The sequence below is a fragment of the Gopherus flavomarginatus genome, chromosome 8 (genome assembly GCF_025201925.1).
Source record: "Gopherus flavomarginatus isolate rGopFla2 chromosome 8, rGopFla2.mat.asm, whole genome shotgun sequence".
NCBI lineage: Eukaryota > Metazoa > Chordata > Testudines > Testudinidae > Gopherus > Gopherus flavomarginatus.
The window spans coordinates 64,716,197-64,732,013 of record NC_066624.1 but is presented as its reverse complement, the minus strand read 5'-3'; the positions used below and the strand labels follow the sequence as shown (position 1 = coordinate 64,732,013).

General features: G+C 43.5%; 2 protein-coding genes across 6 annotated transcripts in view; one reads left to right on the top strand and one right to left on the bottom strand.

Moving 5' to 3' along the window:
- Window positions 1-15,817, bottom strand: part of PPP2R3A (protein phosphatase 2 regulatory subunit B''alpha) — a 767,863-nt gene that overhangs the window by 303,517 nt on the left and 448,529 nt on the right. The window lies entirely within an intron of this gene.
- The window catches only part of ARMC8 (armadillo repeat containing 8), a 191,165-nt gene that overhangs the window by 88,860 nt on the left and 86,488 nt on the right, over window positions 1-15,817 (top strand). For 3 of the 5 annotated variants that reach the window (XM_050965445.1, XM_050965443.1, XM_050965441.1), the window contains 3 exons: window positions 1,713-1,772; window positions 4,125-4,205; window positions 11,985-12,038. In XM_050965445.1, coding sequence (XP_050821402.1) covers window positions 1,713-1,772; window positions 4,125-4,205; window positions 11,985-12,038 — 195 coding nt within the window. The remainder of the gene's footprint in view (window positions 1-1,712; window positions 1,773-4,124; window positions 4,206-11,984; window positions 12,039-15,817) is intronic. The other 2 variants (XM_050965442.1, XM_050965444.1) reach the window with 2 other exon arrangements.

Below are 15,817 nucleotides of genomic sequence, written 5' to 3'. Positions count from 1 at the left end.
CTTCAACATGTATTTTGAAGGGTTATTTGTGCTTCAATGTATTTTTTTTCTTTTGTTTACTTTCTAAGCAGGTGGTCTAGCATTTGTGAAGATAACTGACACCACACTCCCCTTAAGAACCAGTGTTCCTGTGAAGGGTTCCCCACTGCCTCTCTCTTCCTGGGCAGAAGGTCAGCTCAGGTCGCAGGAGGCTTCTTTGATTATCAATTTTTTTTCTCTCTTTGCCGCCTCAAAATTTCACTGACAACAGCAGACATTTTCCTTAGATAGAAAATCCTTACTCAATGTTTGTTTGTGGCATATCTTTTACTATTTTCACTGAGTTTTGAGCTAGAATAAAAATTGAGTGGCAGTGACTGACAGAATGATGACTCTGGAGAGATTTTGGATGGACGTGAAGGAGAATGCTGGTTCTTGGGGCAGGTGGGAGGCCTGTTCTTTACATACAAATCTTGGACACCATCTGCCTATAAAATAAACAAAATCAAGTTATTGAAAACCAAGCTACAATAATGCACAAAGCATTGTAAAATGCATGTTGAAACTTAATTTGAAAGGGCATTCGGGGTTAAGGTTCTCTCTGTCACAGTTAATCTGTTTTCAGGGAAGATGGCATAAGTGAAGAAGCTTTATTACTACTTTAATTGTCAAACTGAGCTTTTTATTTTTAAAAGGCGTATTATTTCTGATGCATGAATGTATGGTACCAAAATTTGGAAAATTAGCACTGGAAATTTCATTTGAATGTAATTGCTATTACTGTTTAAATAACGCCTTGATCAGCTATGCAGAATAAATAAAATTCACCCCAGGCAGCAGTATAGCACAAGGCTTATAAACTAGCGAAATCCCTCTTAAGCCTTATTCTAAGGATATAAGTGGGCTGTAGCTAGTTTGTAGGCCTTGTGCTGAACTTCTGCACAAGAGTCTGTTGCATCCAAGGATATTTTTGAGTCTTTTTGATGTTTGTCATCATAAATTGTTTGTTACATGGTTCTTTTGAACATCATCAGTAATAGGCCATGCTATTTTGTTGAAAATCAACTTTTTATGATGATCTGTAAGTAATGAATGAAAAGTAATCAAGAGCTGTTGTTTCTGTTCCCCAAATGCTACATCCAAGGAAGATTTAAAACTGAAATACCTTGAATCTTTGGAGGACAGGCACAGTATCGTTTAGATAGGTCCTAGAACTCCACCATTATACTCAAAGAGTAAGAAAAGCAATTACCCCTCATTATTGACTCAGTTTTTGAGAGATCTGAAATTAAAAATGAGTTATATAGTGTATAATCAAGTCTTCACATGTCTAGATTTAAAACAACTTTCTGTTTATTGTTGAATAAGTCTGACAGTAGAGTTCTTAAATGTGGGCTATTAATACATAGTCAGATTTTCCAAGATACATATGCATATATTAAGCATACCTGATTTGTTCAAGGAAACACTTTAAGTGCATGTTGAAACTGAATATTTTTTGTATGCATGTCTAGTTGTGCAGCTAACCAGCCATGAGTGCACACAGATAACTCATTTGTGTATTCGTGGTGGTATTTAAACACAACAAATTAGATGATTCTCTTTGAAAATCTGGCACATGGGAACTAGATAAGTGAGATATTTATCAGGTTACAAAAACAAGTTAAATCAAAGCAATTCTTGACTTCAATTTCATTCATTTCTCCTCCCGTCTTTTAATATCTTTTCTTCAGCTTCGACACTGGCATAGCTGCGGCTTTAAATCGTCGCCTCAGCCACTTCTGTGTGCCAATGTAAGTGTTTTTCTACAGCAAAAAAGGTATTTTAATAGCATTTTTAATAGGAAGTTGTCAGTGGTAGCAGCTGAAGCATCATAAAGCAGCAGATATGTTGTGACTAAAAGTAATGTTCATGGTTTTTCTGGAAAGGGATAATTATAAATTAAGTGCTAAAAATATTTTACATAATACCTTTTAAAAAAAAATCACTGTTTTTAAATGACTCCTCAAAAGCTTGAAAATGAAATGTCTCTAACATTGTCAGATGCACAGAGGTGTGTAGGATTGTTCTTGTATGCCAAGTTGGTTTAAGTATGAAACAGAACACTGAAATTTTCATTCTGGCAGGAAGACCATTATCATTTAGGCTGCAAATCAATCAAGAAAATTAGGCAGTGTTTTGCAGGTCAAATTTGATGTTGCCCACCTTTGTCTCTTTAAACCAATGAGATGGCTACAGAAGCACAGAGCAGACATCACACCAATGTGGAAGCTCCAGAGCAGAAACTGGGGATATGTATTTTATTCTAGTGCAGGGGTTGGCAATCTTTCAGGAGTGGTGTGCCGAGTCTTCATTTATTCACTCTAATTTAAGGTTTCATGTGCCAGTCAGACATTTTAATGTTTTTAGAAGGTCTCTTTCTATAAGTCTATAATATATAACTAAACTGTTGTTGTATGTAAAGTAAATAAGGTTTTTAAAATGTGTAAGAAGCTTCATTTAAAATTAAATTACAATGTAGAGCCCGTTGGACCGGTGGCCAGGACCTAGGCAGTGTGAGTGCCACTGAAAATCAGCTCGCATTCCACCTGCGGCATGTTTGCCATAGGTTGCCTACTCCTGTTCTAGTGTGTAGGGAGCTGAACTTTATTGGTAGGAATTATGTAGTTTGTGGTGACACATGCTGTCATGGTTGCTGACACTATTTAGAAATTTAACTCTGTGGGCCAAAACCTGACTCTTACACATTTGTAAAGGCAGTGCAGTACTAGTCTCTTTACTCTCCCATAGAGGGGTTGTACACCAACCTGCCCGATGTAGATGATGATCATATTGGTGTGCAAGTGGCCATAGAGTTGTTCCACAGCAATGGATACATGTAGCTATTAAAAGGGGCAGGGAGCCTGTGTGATTACTGGGGGTCCTGCCCTTTTCTTCCCATGCAAAAGCTAAGCAGACACCACTATAGCCTTGAGGGCATAGCAGCTCCTGTCAAGCAGCCATGGGGTATAGGGTAAACCAGGAATAGGGAACAAAAGGATCCCCTAAAATGGGAGCAGGGAGGAGTCTTTCAGGGTTGTGCCTTGTTCCTCCAGACGTCCTCAGTCTCGATGAAGCCCATCATCCCCGTCTGACATCTCTGTTTTGAAGTTGCCAGCCAGTTCTGCAGGTTGAGGTGGTCCTGCCCTCAAAGGTGGGTTGTCATGGGAAGAGGCAGTGGGAGTAGAGTCGTGCACTCAACTTCCAGAGGAGGAAGGGCTCACTGATCACCTAGGATTCACTGAGATTGCTGAGGGTGGGAGGTCCCCTGAGGGTTCCATTTCTCCTCTGCTTCCATAGAGCCTGGCCAGACCACAGAGATCTTGAGGCTTTTGTACTGTAGAGGAGACATGGGGTCAGTATTTGGACTTAGTTTATTTCAAACTGAACTTTTGAAAACTGAAAAATGTTTAACACCTCTAGACACTTATTTTTACTAGCTCTTTAAGTTCTTGAGGTTGATGAGCTGTCTTTACAGTTGATATATTTGAAATAGTATTATAAAAAGTTTTTAAATCTAGAATTCATGTGTAGGAGTTACTAGTGTAGGAGTGAGACACTACTCTCTCCACACTGTCAGTTGATGCACATTCTGATATATGGAAACAGCTTTAGAGTTGGTTACTTGCTATCTTTTCTGGGGTTGTTATTGCTGAAAATGCATGGGATTAGCAATGGGAGAGGTGTGCAGATGATTGAGAATCTTATACAATATTGCAAAGATTGAAACAGTATTTTGCCAATAGCCCTACATCAGCTGTGAAAAATAAAATCCCTATTGTCAGTTATTGTAGAACTCATCCTTCATCTATTAAATTGAAAAATCTTCGCTCACTCTACTCCTAATCTCTCTAGTTTTGCTATTTCCTTCCAAGAATGAGAATGAAAATGACTATCAATAAGTAGATCAAGCTCAATAGATGTAACAGAATGTTAGCTTCAGACGGTAAAGAAACTAGCACATTTCCAATGTACAAAGCAAAGAATGGCAGGAAAACCTGCATTTTAGTACTTACTGAAGTTACACTTAACAGGAAGCCTCTTCCACGTTTGTTTTTTAAAAGAATGAATACTCCTCCCCTCCCCTTTTTTTTTTTCCTTTATAGGGTCCAGATCATCAGACAATCTTGTTTAACCATGGAGCAGTTCAGAATATTGCTCACCTATTAAGTTCCACGTCCTACAAAGTAAGGCATTAAAACTGCTTGAGATTTTGATTTCACATCAGTTATAAAAGCAATCTGTATTAATGTAATTATAGAAGTTATATGTATGCACACATACATGCACACACACATAAAAGAATGCAATGCACATTTCTTGGGTGCCCATCATCACTGTGTTTGTGTGGTATATAGAGATATACAGAAACCTGCAACAACATATCTGGATGCACTATAAAGTTAAAATACCAGTAATTGAAATAGAACTTTACTTAGAGGCAAGCAGCCGTTCAGCCAAACAAAAGAAAATGAGCAAATGAAGACTTCTTACAAGAAAGAGCTAGTCAAAAGAGGAGCTTAGATGAGGTGACCTGGATAGAAATAAGTCAGGTATGTTTTGAAAACCTGATTATATAGTTGAAAGAGCCTGTGAGTGGTTTTTATTCCACTGAATCCTTCGGAGTCTGGGATCTACCATATGCTTTTGTTTCTGAAATCCATCCTGGATGGGTCAAGTACCAAAGAAGAATGCCGACTTGATTTCACAGTGTTGTCATGAAGTGATATTTCTGGGATAACATCACACTGTGTGAATTTGGATTTGGTGGCAGTGGTAGAATTCCTACCTCTAATAACTATTTGCTGGCAGTCTGAAACTAAATTTTCAAAGCCTGATTCAAGGAGAGAGGCTGAGCAAAATTCCACAGTTTTAGTCAGAACTGCATGTCTGAGTGCACAAACAGATGCATACGTGTTCTGTGTGAAGCTTTGAGAATTTGGTCCCTCAGGGCTAACACACAAGTAAATACATAGTTTAAACTATGTCTGTTGGTATATGCTTGTGGAAAACATGACTGTGGATTAAAGTCAGTGCAGTGACCTTGCGGAGGCTAAGCAAATATGAAAGGTTTTTATAGAAGGAGCATCTTACACTAATAATTAAGTTGGAACAGTATCACCCTATATAAACTTTCAGAATGAAATCTTTGAAAGTAAATAGTTGCCTCACTGATTTTTTCAGTTACTACATTTAAAAATATCTAAGGCTATATTGTTATCTTTTGGGGTGGGACTCTATCTTTTTGTTCACGGATCCATAGATATAAAGGCCAGAAAAGATCTTAATAATCATCCAGTTTGATCTCCTATATAACAGGCCATACAGTTTCACCCAGTGACCTCCTGCATCTATCACAATAATTTGTGGCTGATCTAGCCTTTTAGATAGAGATCCAGTCTTGATTTAAAGATTCCTAGTAATGTAGAATTTGCCACATCTCTTGGTAATTTGTTCCAATGATTAGTTACCTGAATGTTTAAAAATTAGCTTCTTACTTCCAGTCTGAACTATGATGACTTCAGTTTCCAGCCACTGGATCTTTTTATACCTTTATTTTAGCAATCAGAGACCTCTATCAAGTATCTTCTTCCTGTGTAGGCAATTATGGACCATAGTCAAGTAGCTTCTTAATCTTCAATAAGCTAAGTAGTTGAGCTACTTTCATTTTTTATTGTAAGGCAGGCTTTTCAGACCATAAATCATTCTTTAGTTTTATTCTGAGCCCTTCAAAATTTTTCAACATCCTTTTTGAAGTGTGCACGCTAGAACTGGACAAAGTATTCCAGTGGTGGTCTCACCAGTACTGTATACTCAAGGTAATATCACCTCCCTCTACGTATTCAATATTCTCCCCTATTTGTACATACAAGAATCACGTCAGCCCTTTTGCCCATAGCACTGAGAAGTTCACATTCAGTTGGTAGTCAACAATAACCCCTGAGTCCTTTTCGTTGTCACTGAAGCCTCCATCCTGTTGTAATAGTAATGGGGGAGTCAATCATTAGAAATATAAATAACAGGGTTTGTGATGACTGAAAGAATTGCATGGTGAATTGCCTGCTGGGGCAAAGGTTGCAGATGTCTCGAGACGTCTAGACAGGCTTATGTATAGTGCTGGGGAGGAACCAGTGGTTGTCGTATATATAGGTACCAATGACAGGGAAAGTGGGAGAGAGGTCCTGGAGGCCAAATTTAGGCTGCTAGGTAAGAGATTGAAATCCAGGATTTCCATGATAGCATTCTCTGAAATGCTTCCAGTTCTACACACAGGGCCAGTTAGATGGGCAGAACTTGCAGAGTCTAAATGCATGGATGAGATAATGGTGTAGGGAGCAGGGGTTTAGATTTATTAGGCACTGGGGAACCTTTTGGAAAAGGAGGAGCCTATACAGCAGGGGTCTCAAACTCAATTTACCTTAGGGCGAGTGCCAGTCCTCAAATCCTCACAGTGGGCCAGTAATGTCACTGAAGATGGTGTTCACGCCACCTTCCAGCCCATTTCCCACCCTTTTCCCTCACTTCCTTGGCCTCATGCTTCCCCAGCTAACTCTGCCTGGCAACTAATGATGCTGCCTCCATGTGTGACTCTACCCGGCAACTAGTGATGGTATCTCGGTCCCTTTCCCCCAGCCAATGGGAGCTGTGGGAGGCGGCGCCAACAGCGTGGCTGCATGGGTCTCTCCTCCGTGGCTCCGCCAGTAACAGCAGGGATAGAGAACCGCTTGCAGGGAGCCGAGCTGCCCGAGGTGAATGACATGTTACCGAGTGTAACACCTGGAAGGGTCCCAGGAGCAGCAGGATGGAGCAATGTTGGAGGGAGGGGCATGTGAATCTCTCCTATTCAGTCCCCTCCCTTCCCCTCCTTTGGCTGGCAGCCATGAGGGCCAGATGAAAGAACTTTTTTAAAAGTTTCTACGGGCCGCAGTAGGGAGGTTCTCAGGCTGCAGATGGCCTGTGGGCTGGAACTTTGAGACTGTGCTATATAGGAAGAATGGACTCTTCCTAAACCAAAACATGAGCAGATTGCTGGCATGTAAATTTTAAAGTTTATAAAGAAGTTTTTAAACTTAGGGCTGGAGGAAGGCCAACAGTTGTGAAGGAGCACATGGTTCAGACAGAGACGTTCCGTAGGGGAGAAACAGTCAAGTGAAAGAGTCCCATTCATTTACATCACATAATGGCAGACAGCTGAAAAAGTGACAAATTTTATAAGTGCTTATATCCAAATGCTAGAAGTGTATATACTAAGATTGATGAATTTGAGTGCCTTATATTAAATGAGGATATTGATAGAATAGGCATCACAGAAACTTGGTGGAATGATAGTCAATAGGACATGATAATACCAGGGTAGAATATATATAGGAATAACAGAATAGGTCATGCTGGTGGAGGAGTTGAAACTATATATGTGAAAGAAAGCAGAGAATCAAATATAGTAAACATCTTAAATGAACCAAACAATACAATAGAATCTCTCTGGATAGAAATTCCATGCTTGAATAATAAGATTATAGCACTAGGGACATACTACCGACCACCTGACCAGGATAGTAAGGATAACTGTGAAATGCTCAGGGAGATTAGAAAGGCTATAAAACACTCAGTAATAGTGAGGGATTTCAGCTATCCTCATATTGACTGGATGGAATGCAGAGATCAACTTTCTTGATACCTTAAATGACTGCTTCTTGGAGCAACTAGTCCTGGAATCCACAAAGGGAGAGGTAATTCTTGATTTAGTCGTAAGTGGAGTACAGGATCTGATCCAAGAGGTGACTATAGATGAACTACTTGGTAATAGTGACCATAATGTAATTAAATTTAACATCCCTGTGGGCTGTAAAACACCAAAGAAGCCCAGCACAGTAGCATGTAATTTCAGAAAGGGGAATTACACAAAAATGAGGAAGCTAGTTAAACAGAAAATAAATGGTACAGTCCCCAAAGTGAAATATCCATAAGCTGCATAGAAACTTTTAAAAAACACTATAATAAAGATTCACATTAATCATATACAAATTGATTGTGACTGGGCAAGAAAATGGAAGATGAAATTCAGTGTTGATAAATACAAAGTTTAAATTAGCTGTTGCCACTCAGAGATCTTGGATTAATTGTGGATAGTTCTCTGAAAACATCCACTCAATGTGCAGCGCCAGTGAAAAATGCTAACCAGACGTTAGGAACCATTAGGAAAGGGATAGATAAGAAGACAGAAAATATCATAATGCCTCTATGTAAGTCCATGGTATGCCTGACATTGGCCTTGGCCATCTCCATGCAAAGGGTATCCTGGCTGTTCCTCTCGGGTCTGTCAGTGGAGGCTCAGCAATTGATGAAGGACCTCCCTTTCAACGGCCAGACCCTGTTCGCAGAGCAGATGGACAGTAAACTGCATGGCCTTAAGGACTCCTATACTACCCTGAAAACTCTGGGTCTGTATGTTCCAGGTCCAGCTCATAAGTGGTTCAAATCTCAGCAATCTCAGGGCCAGGGGAGTCAACCCCACCAGGAGCCGCCCCCTCCTAAGAAGAGTAGGAGGTATAAGCACACCTGAGCCACCAACCTCCTCCTTCTGCCTGGTTGGGCTTGACCCACAATAAACGGGGCAAGCGAGCATTTTGAGGGTGCGCTCAAGGGCAACCTACAGGCTTTACCCAGATCCGTCTGTCCCGCTGTTCTCCAACCGCCTTTCTTTTTTCCTCCCCACATAGACTTCTATAACTTCAGACTAATGGGCCCTCAATGCTGTGGTGGAGGAGTATGCCCTACAGTTTACTTCTAGCCCCCTCTCCCTATCCCTCTTCATAATGGGCATGAGCAAGCACTCAAAGAAGAACAGACAGTTGCCTTGTCCATAACTGATGTTCTTCGAGATGTCTTGCTCATGTCCATTCCACAACCCGCCCTCCTTCCCCACTGTTGGAGTTTCCAGCAAGAAGGAACTGAGTGGGGGTGCCATTGGCACCCCTTATACCATGTCATGCGGGTGTCAATCCAGAGAACGCCAGAGCCGGTCCCCTACGGATACCGCTAAGGGAAAGAACGTCAAGCACTGGTGCATGTGGCGAGCGCACACACCTATTACGGAATGGACATGAGCAACACATCTTGAAGAACATCAGTTACAGAAAAGCTTACTGTCTTTTATCTAGACCATCCCTGACAGGTGTTTATCTAACCTGCTCTTTAAAACCTCCAATGACAGAGATTCCATAACCTACCTAGGGAATTTATTCCAATGCTTAACCACCCAGACAGTTGGACATTAGGAAAAACTTTCTAACCTAAACCTCCCTGGCTGCAATTTAAGCCCATTGCTTCTTGTCCTATCCTCAGAGGTTAATCAGAACAATTTTTTTTCTTCTCCTTGTAACAGTGTTTTATGTACTTGAAAACTGTTATGTTCCCCATAAGACTTCTCTTTTCCAGAGTAAACAAATCCAATTTTTTCACTCTTCCCTCATAGGTCATGTTTTCTAGACATTTAATCATTTTTGTTGCTCTTTGGATTTTCTCCACATCTCTCTTGAAATGTGGTACCCAGAACTGGACACAATACTCCAACCAAGGCCTTATCAGCACGGAGTAGAGCAGAAGAATTACTTGTGTTTTCTTACAACACTCCTGCTAATACATTCCAGAATTATAGTGGGTTTTTTTAGTTTTTTTTTATTTGCGACTGCATGACTAGTCAAGGCCGTGTGACTTCTCTGGAAGTTCAAGTTTAGAGCTTTTTTTGTGGTGGGACATTTCATACCCCTTGTATGTTTTGCATGCTCTTCAAGACTTCCAAGGGCCTCCATTCAGTACACTACGGACCAGTCTCCTGGGATCCTGTCACTTTGATTAACTGATAGACGCACTAGCTATGATCATATAGCCATCAGGAGGGCAGGATTAACCTTTTGTGGGCCTGGCGCCAAACATATTTGTGGACCCCCACTGAGGCAATGGAATATGGCGTGGGGAGCTCAGTTGCCAGACAGAGGGGCCAGCCAGGGGGAGGGCGTGGCAGGGGTGGCCCCATTCAGTGCGAGGGCACTATTTACAAACCACCAGTTGACAGATACACAGTGGCCCTATGATGCCAGCATACCCCTTCCCCTCGGGGGGCTAGCCCATGCCATGCCACAGAGCTCCCCACCCAACACCCCCTCCGACTCCCTATGATCAGAGGCCCCCCAGACTCACTATGCCCAGTGCCCCCCCAGAAGTGTACAGCACCCTGCACAACACCACCCTTGCCCACAGCCCCACCACAATTGCCCAGCACCCCCAACAGAACCCCTACTCTCTAGTGCCCCAACACATATCTTCCTCTCCCCTTCACAGCCCAGCATACCACCACCACCACCCCAGAGGCCCACTCCCCCATGCCCTGCCTCCCGGCTGCACTCACCAGCCCTGCTGGGAGGTGACTGTGTCTGCTGGGCTGAGCTGGCAGTGCAGGCTCCCAAGATTTGCTCTGTCCCTTCAAGAGTGGTATGATAAGCCAGACCAAAGCCTGCCTCGGTTGGACTCCCTCAAGATGCACTTGCTGTAAGGGCCCAGCCAAGCCCCTCACATTGTCCGCCCCTCCCACCCCAGATAACACTGACCAGACTTCTGCACCAGTCCCTGGTGGCTCAGCTCCGAGGAGACAGGCGGGACCCCACAGGCCTGGAGCCAGAGGTGCACTGTGGTCCTGCCAGGGGATGTAAAGGAAGTCTCGGCCAGCCGGCAGACAGGCCGAGGAGCAAGTGGTGGGTCGGGGGAGGAGCAGGGTCTTGAGGCACAGTGCAAGTGGAGTAGGCTGGGGCCTCTTCTGAGCATGGGCTCGGCTCCATGGAGCCACTGGCACTATTGTAAACCTGGCACTGGCCATCAGGCACTGTTTCCAAGAGCAATGTTGTTTTCCAGGTGCTGAACCTGCTTGCAGCTCTGAGTCCCATGAATGTGTCAATACCATTGATGTTTGTTCCTTTAACAGTGGTAGTCATGATGCATTTGATGCTGGTGAATGCACCAATGAAGTCGGCATTCTTTGTGCCAGTTCTCCCAACTCAGTCTCAGGCTCCTTGTGTGTCAAGGCATTCCTCTCGCATCTTTTCCCAAAGCTATGGTTTTGGCTGCATTTTTAAGAGAACTGTGAGGATGTCTTGCCAGATTCTCCTCTTGGCTGACAGACATAAAGGAAGATTTCCACAGTTTCTACTCAACTCATCAAAGGAAGGTTAAGAGAAATACCTTCCTCTGAAGAATAAGGCATCCTTTTCTGAAGAGGATGTCTGAGGTGGTCCCCTTTACTCTAGAAATGGCAAGTGACTCCAGGACTGATGTTACGGAGTTTTTAGGCCCTTTTGGATTTGGGAGCAGTTCCCTTCATCCTCACCTGGAATGAGTGAGGAAATAGCTATGGAAACATCTTATTCTATCCTGGTTACTTACTGTATGGAGGGTCGCATATGTTTAATGCAACAAAGTTCTGCTGCTCACTATTCCTCTCAGCCTGCCTCATGGATCGTCTGTAGTAGTGGAAGCTGCTGTGATCAAGGATAAGTTCGTTGCTCCAAGATGCTGACTTTATGCATTGAGACCTGTCTGGCATTGCAAACAATTCAGCAAAATATGATTTGCACTATGGAAGTAGATGATGATTCACATTTTCTCTTCATGATTATGGGCTGGAGCGTGGTATCAGGTGAGGGTGGCCTTTAGTGCCTGTGAAGTGACAATGAGAGAGTGGCTATTTCATGGTGGGTCTTGTGGGCGCACTTGGTGGAATTTCTCAGGACTTCACTAAAAGTGGGAAATCTCAGACCTGTGTTATCTAAGTGGTAACTTTTTTGGGGAGAATGTGGTAGGCATTTTGTTATTTTAGTACTGCCATCCAGGCTTCTTCATCTTCAGCAAAATTAATGAGAGGAAGAGGAAAAGCAACATTTAGAAAACTGACCTCTTTTCTCTACTTCCAACAGCCAGCTGTTAGACCTCTCAGAATTAGAAGTATCTGGGTCCTTAGGTCCCCAACAGTAAGTACAAAAAAACTCAGTGAGGTTTTTATTTGTGTATGGTTCCAGTGCAAACATCAGAGGTGTAGCCGTGTTAGTCTGGATCTGTAAAAGCAGCAAAGAGTGCTATGGCACCTTATAGTCTAACAGACGTATTGGAGCATGAGCTTTCGTGGGTGAATGCCCGCTTTGTTGGATGCATATAGTGGAAATTTCCAGGGGCAGGTATATATGAAGTTCATCTGCAAATTTGACACCATCAGCTCAGGATTAAACAAAGACTGTAAATGGCTAGCCAACTACAAAAGCAGTTTCTCCTCCCTTGGTTTTCACACCTCAACTGCTAGAAGAGGGCCTCATCCTCCCTGATTGAACTAACCTCATTATCTCTAGCCTGCTTCTTGCTTGCATATATCTACCTGCCCCTGGAAATTTCCACAGCATGCATCCGATGAAGTGGGTATTCACCCACGAAAGCTCATGCTCCAGTATGTCTGTTAGTCTATAAGGTGCCACAGGACTCTCCAGTACAAACAGCCAGTCTGCCTGTATCTACTGTAGGGGCTCATGCAGGGTCTGTGATTAGCCTAAATTCTTTCAGGCAGTGGTGAGATTATGCCTTAACTAGTTAATTGACTTGCCAATATTTTCTCCATATCCTATCGTAGTAGCAACTATTGCTTATTATTTATTGTATTTCAGTGTGCAAGGTGACAATCTTCCTCACTGTCTCTACAGTGTCTAGTACAGTCGGGGCAGTGGGCTCCAGGAATAACTGCAATACTGTACAAATAATCATCATGTTATCTGGGTGCATTTACACCAGCAGTTCCCAAACTTTTGAGGATCGTGCCCCTCCTTCCCAGAGCTGGGGCCAGAAGTGGGGCCACAGCTCAGTGTGGGGTATAGATGTGGACAGGTGTAAGGGGGCGAAGGCTGGGACTGCGATCGGGGATGAGGCTGGGGATGGGAGTGGAGCCACAGCTGGTCGGGAGTGGAGCCACAGCTGGTCAGCAGTGGGGACTGGCAGCTGGAACTGCAGCCAGGTGTGACTCTGCTCCTAGGCTTGCCCCCAGCCTCGGCCCTGGGGCAGGAATGAGCCACATCTGGGGATAGGGCCAGGGCCAGGTGCAGGGACGTAGCTGGGTCGGGACTGGGAGCCAGGGATGCATCTGGGGGCAGGACTGGAGCAGAGCTGGGGCAGGGAGGGGCCTGGTGGCACTCCCTTCCCGCCCTGTGGAGGTTGGCCTGGGCCCCACCGTGCCTCCCTGGAGGTTCTCCACACCCCCTGAGGGGGGCATGTCCCTCACTTTAGGGACCTCTGATTTACACAGACATGTTTTTCCAAAAATAGAGAGTTCTTCTTTGAGTAGTGTCCCCATTGTTGCTTCACTCTACGCTAGCATCCCCTGTGCCTTTGATTGGAGATTTCTCATAGCAATGTCCTTTCAGCCCCTGCACGTGTGTCAATCAGTAGCCCGTGCTATTGTACAGGCAAACCACCTTCAGTTCCTTCTCAGTCGCCTCAGCCTGAGACGAAACTCTGGCAGTTGTTCCATTGAGATTTCCTCAGCTTTCTGCTTCTTTCATTAATAGTCACTAATAGTATTAGTGTTCTTTTCTGTAGTTAGTAGTAATATAGCTTCTTATCTTTTCTTTAAAAATATTTTCTTTATATTTAGGTAGATATTAGCTAGTTGGTAATTTTTTCTTTTACTGGGAGGTTATGCCCAGTTGTCTCAGCTTCAACTGCTGTCTGTCATGTTAGAAGGCAATCTCTATCAGCTACGGGCAGTTCTGCTGCATCCGTTGCCTTGGGGAATCGCATGTTGCCCAGAAGTGCAACTTTTTCTTTGGCACTGAACTCAAGAGCTAGAAAAAACAGATAAAGTTTCATCTCCTCATGATGGAGAGCTCTCTATGCCTGGTTTCTGACCCAGGCCAAGAGAAATTGTATGAATTTCACCAAAAGAGACAGAGGTTCTATAGAAAGAAGCTGTCCATGTCTAAGCAGCAATTTTGACGGGTTGATCACGGGCTCGAATTACAATCCTCATCCTCTTGAGCTGCAGCAATTCACCACCCTTATTTCTTTTGGTGACCACCTTCACCACTTCAGGTGCTGCTGGGATTTGATCACTATGGACAAATAGGTTTTGGATGTCATCTCCAAAGGATTCACCATCCACTTCACTACACTTCCACAAACACTCCTTCCCCATCCCTCTTCAGGGACCTCCTCACGAAAGCTTGCTTTGTCAAGAAATAGACACTCTCTTATGTTTGGGAGCCATAGAATCAGTCCTCATGCAGCACGAAGGGAAGGGATTTTATTCAAGATACTTCTGGTACCAAAAAAGAGTGGCAATTGAAGACCATACTCATTACCTATGTGAAGACACTGAAATGCCAAACGGTGACACTTGCAGCAATAACTCTGTCAGTAGAGCAAGGGGATTGGTTATCAGTCCTCAGCCTTCAAGACGCGTGTTTCCAAATTGCTATCCACCCATACCACAAATGATTCCTACGTTTCACTGTCTGCCACGACCACTTTCAATACTGAGTGCTCGCCTTTGGTCTGCTCCACAGGAAAGGTATCTTAGTATTCCCTTACACGTCTGATTTGTCTGCTGAAGGGCTGTTTCCTGGAACTGACATCTTGAGCAACCTCCACCGCCATAGGTCTCTTCCTTGAATTGGGCCTGCAATTGGACATTCAAAAATCCACTTTGACCTCTGTCCAAGGCTTAGAATTCATGGAGGGAAACCTTGATTCAATAACAGCAGGAGCCTACCTTCTTCTGCAAAGATTGGTGACCCTTTCCAACATAGCCAGCACAATTCAGCTCAGCCTCCAAACTATGATCAAGAACTGTCTTTAGTTGCTGGGGCACATGGTAGCCACCTCCTTTGTTACAGAATATGCAAGGTTTTGAAGGTGCTGCCTTCAAGGGTGGCTCAGAACGGTTTAATTCACTGAGCAGACACAGTTTAAATAGGCTGCTTTCCATTCCTACCTCTGTACAGCAATACCTCAACTGGTGGAAAGATTGTCACAGCATGTGCACAGGAGTTCCATTTGTGTATCCCTCCCCAACAGTCGTCATAATGACAGATGCCTCTCTGCTAGGGTGGGTAGCGCAGCTAGATACTAAACAGGACTCTGTTTTGTTACCAATTGATGTTTAATTGCTTTCTTCCAAATTTTGGAGAGTATTATAGGTCCTTTAAAAAAATAGTAGCTTTTTAAGGAACTATTAACATTCAACAACAGTTGCCCTAGCCCCAATAAACCAGATGTTCAAATCAAACTTAGCAGTTTTTTATTTTCATTTTGTTAATCATATTTGTTACGGTAGTGTCTAAGGGCCTGCAAAGAGTGGGCCCCATTGTACTGGTGCTGTATAATTGAGCCCTTTCCCAAACAGCTGACAATCTAAATAGACACAGGATGGGTGACGGAGTAGAACTTAAGCTACGTCCAGACTACCCGCCGTATCGGCGGGTTAAAATCAATTGCTCGGGGATCGATATATCGCATCTAATCTAGACGCGATATATCGATCCCCGAGCGCGCTTATATCGATTCCGGAACTCCATCAACCCCAACGGAGTTCCGGAATCGACATGGAGAGCCGCAGACTTCGATCCCGCGCCGTCTGGACGGGTGAGTAATTCGATTTTAGATATTCGACTTCAGCTACGTTATTCACGTAGCTGAAGTTGCGTATCTAAGATCGATTTCCCCCCCCTAGTCTGGACCAGCCCATAGAAGCAGAGTGAGCAAATGTGATGGC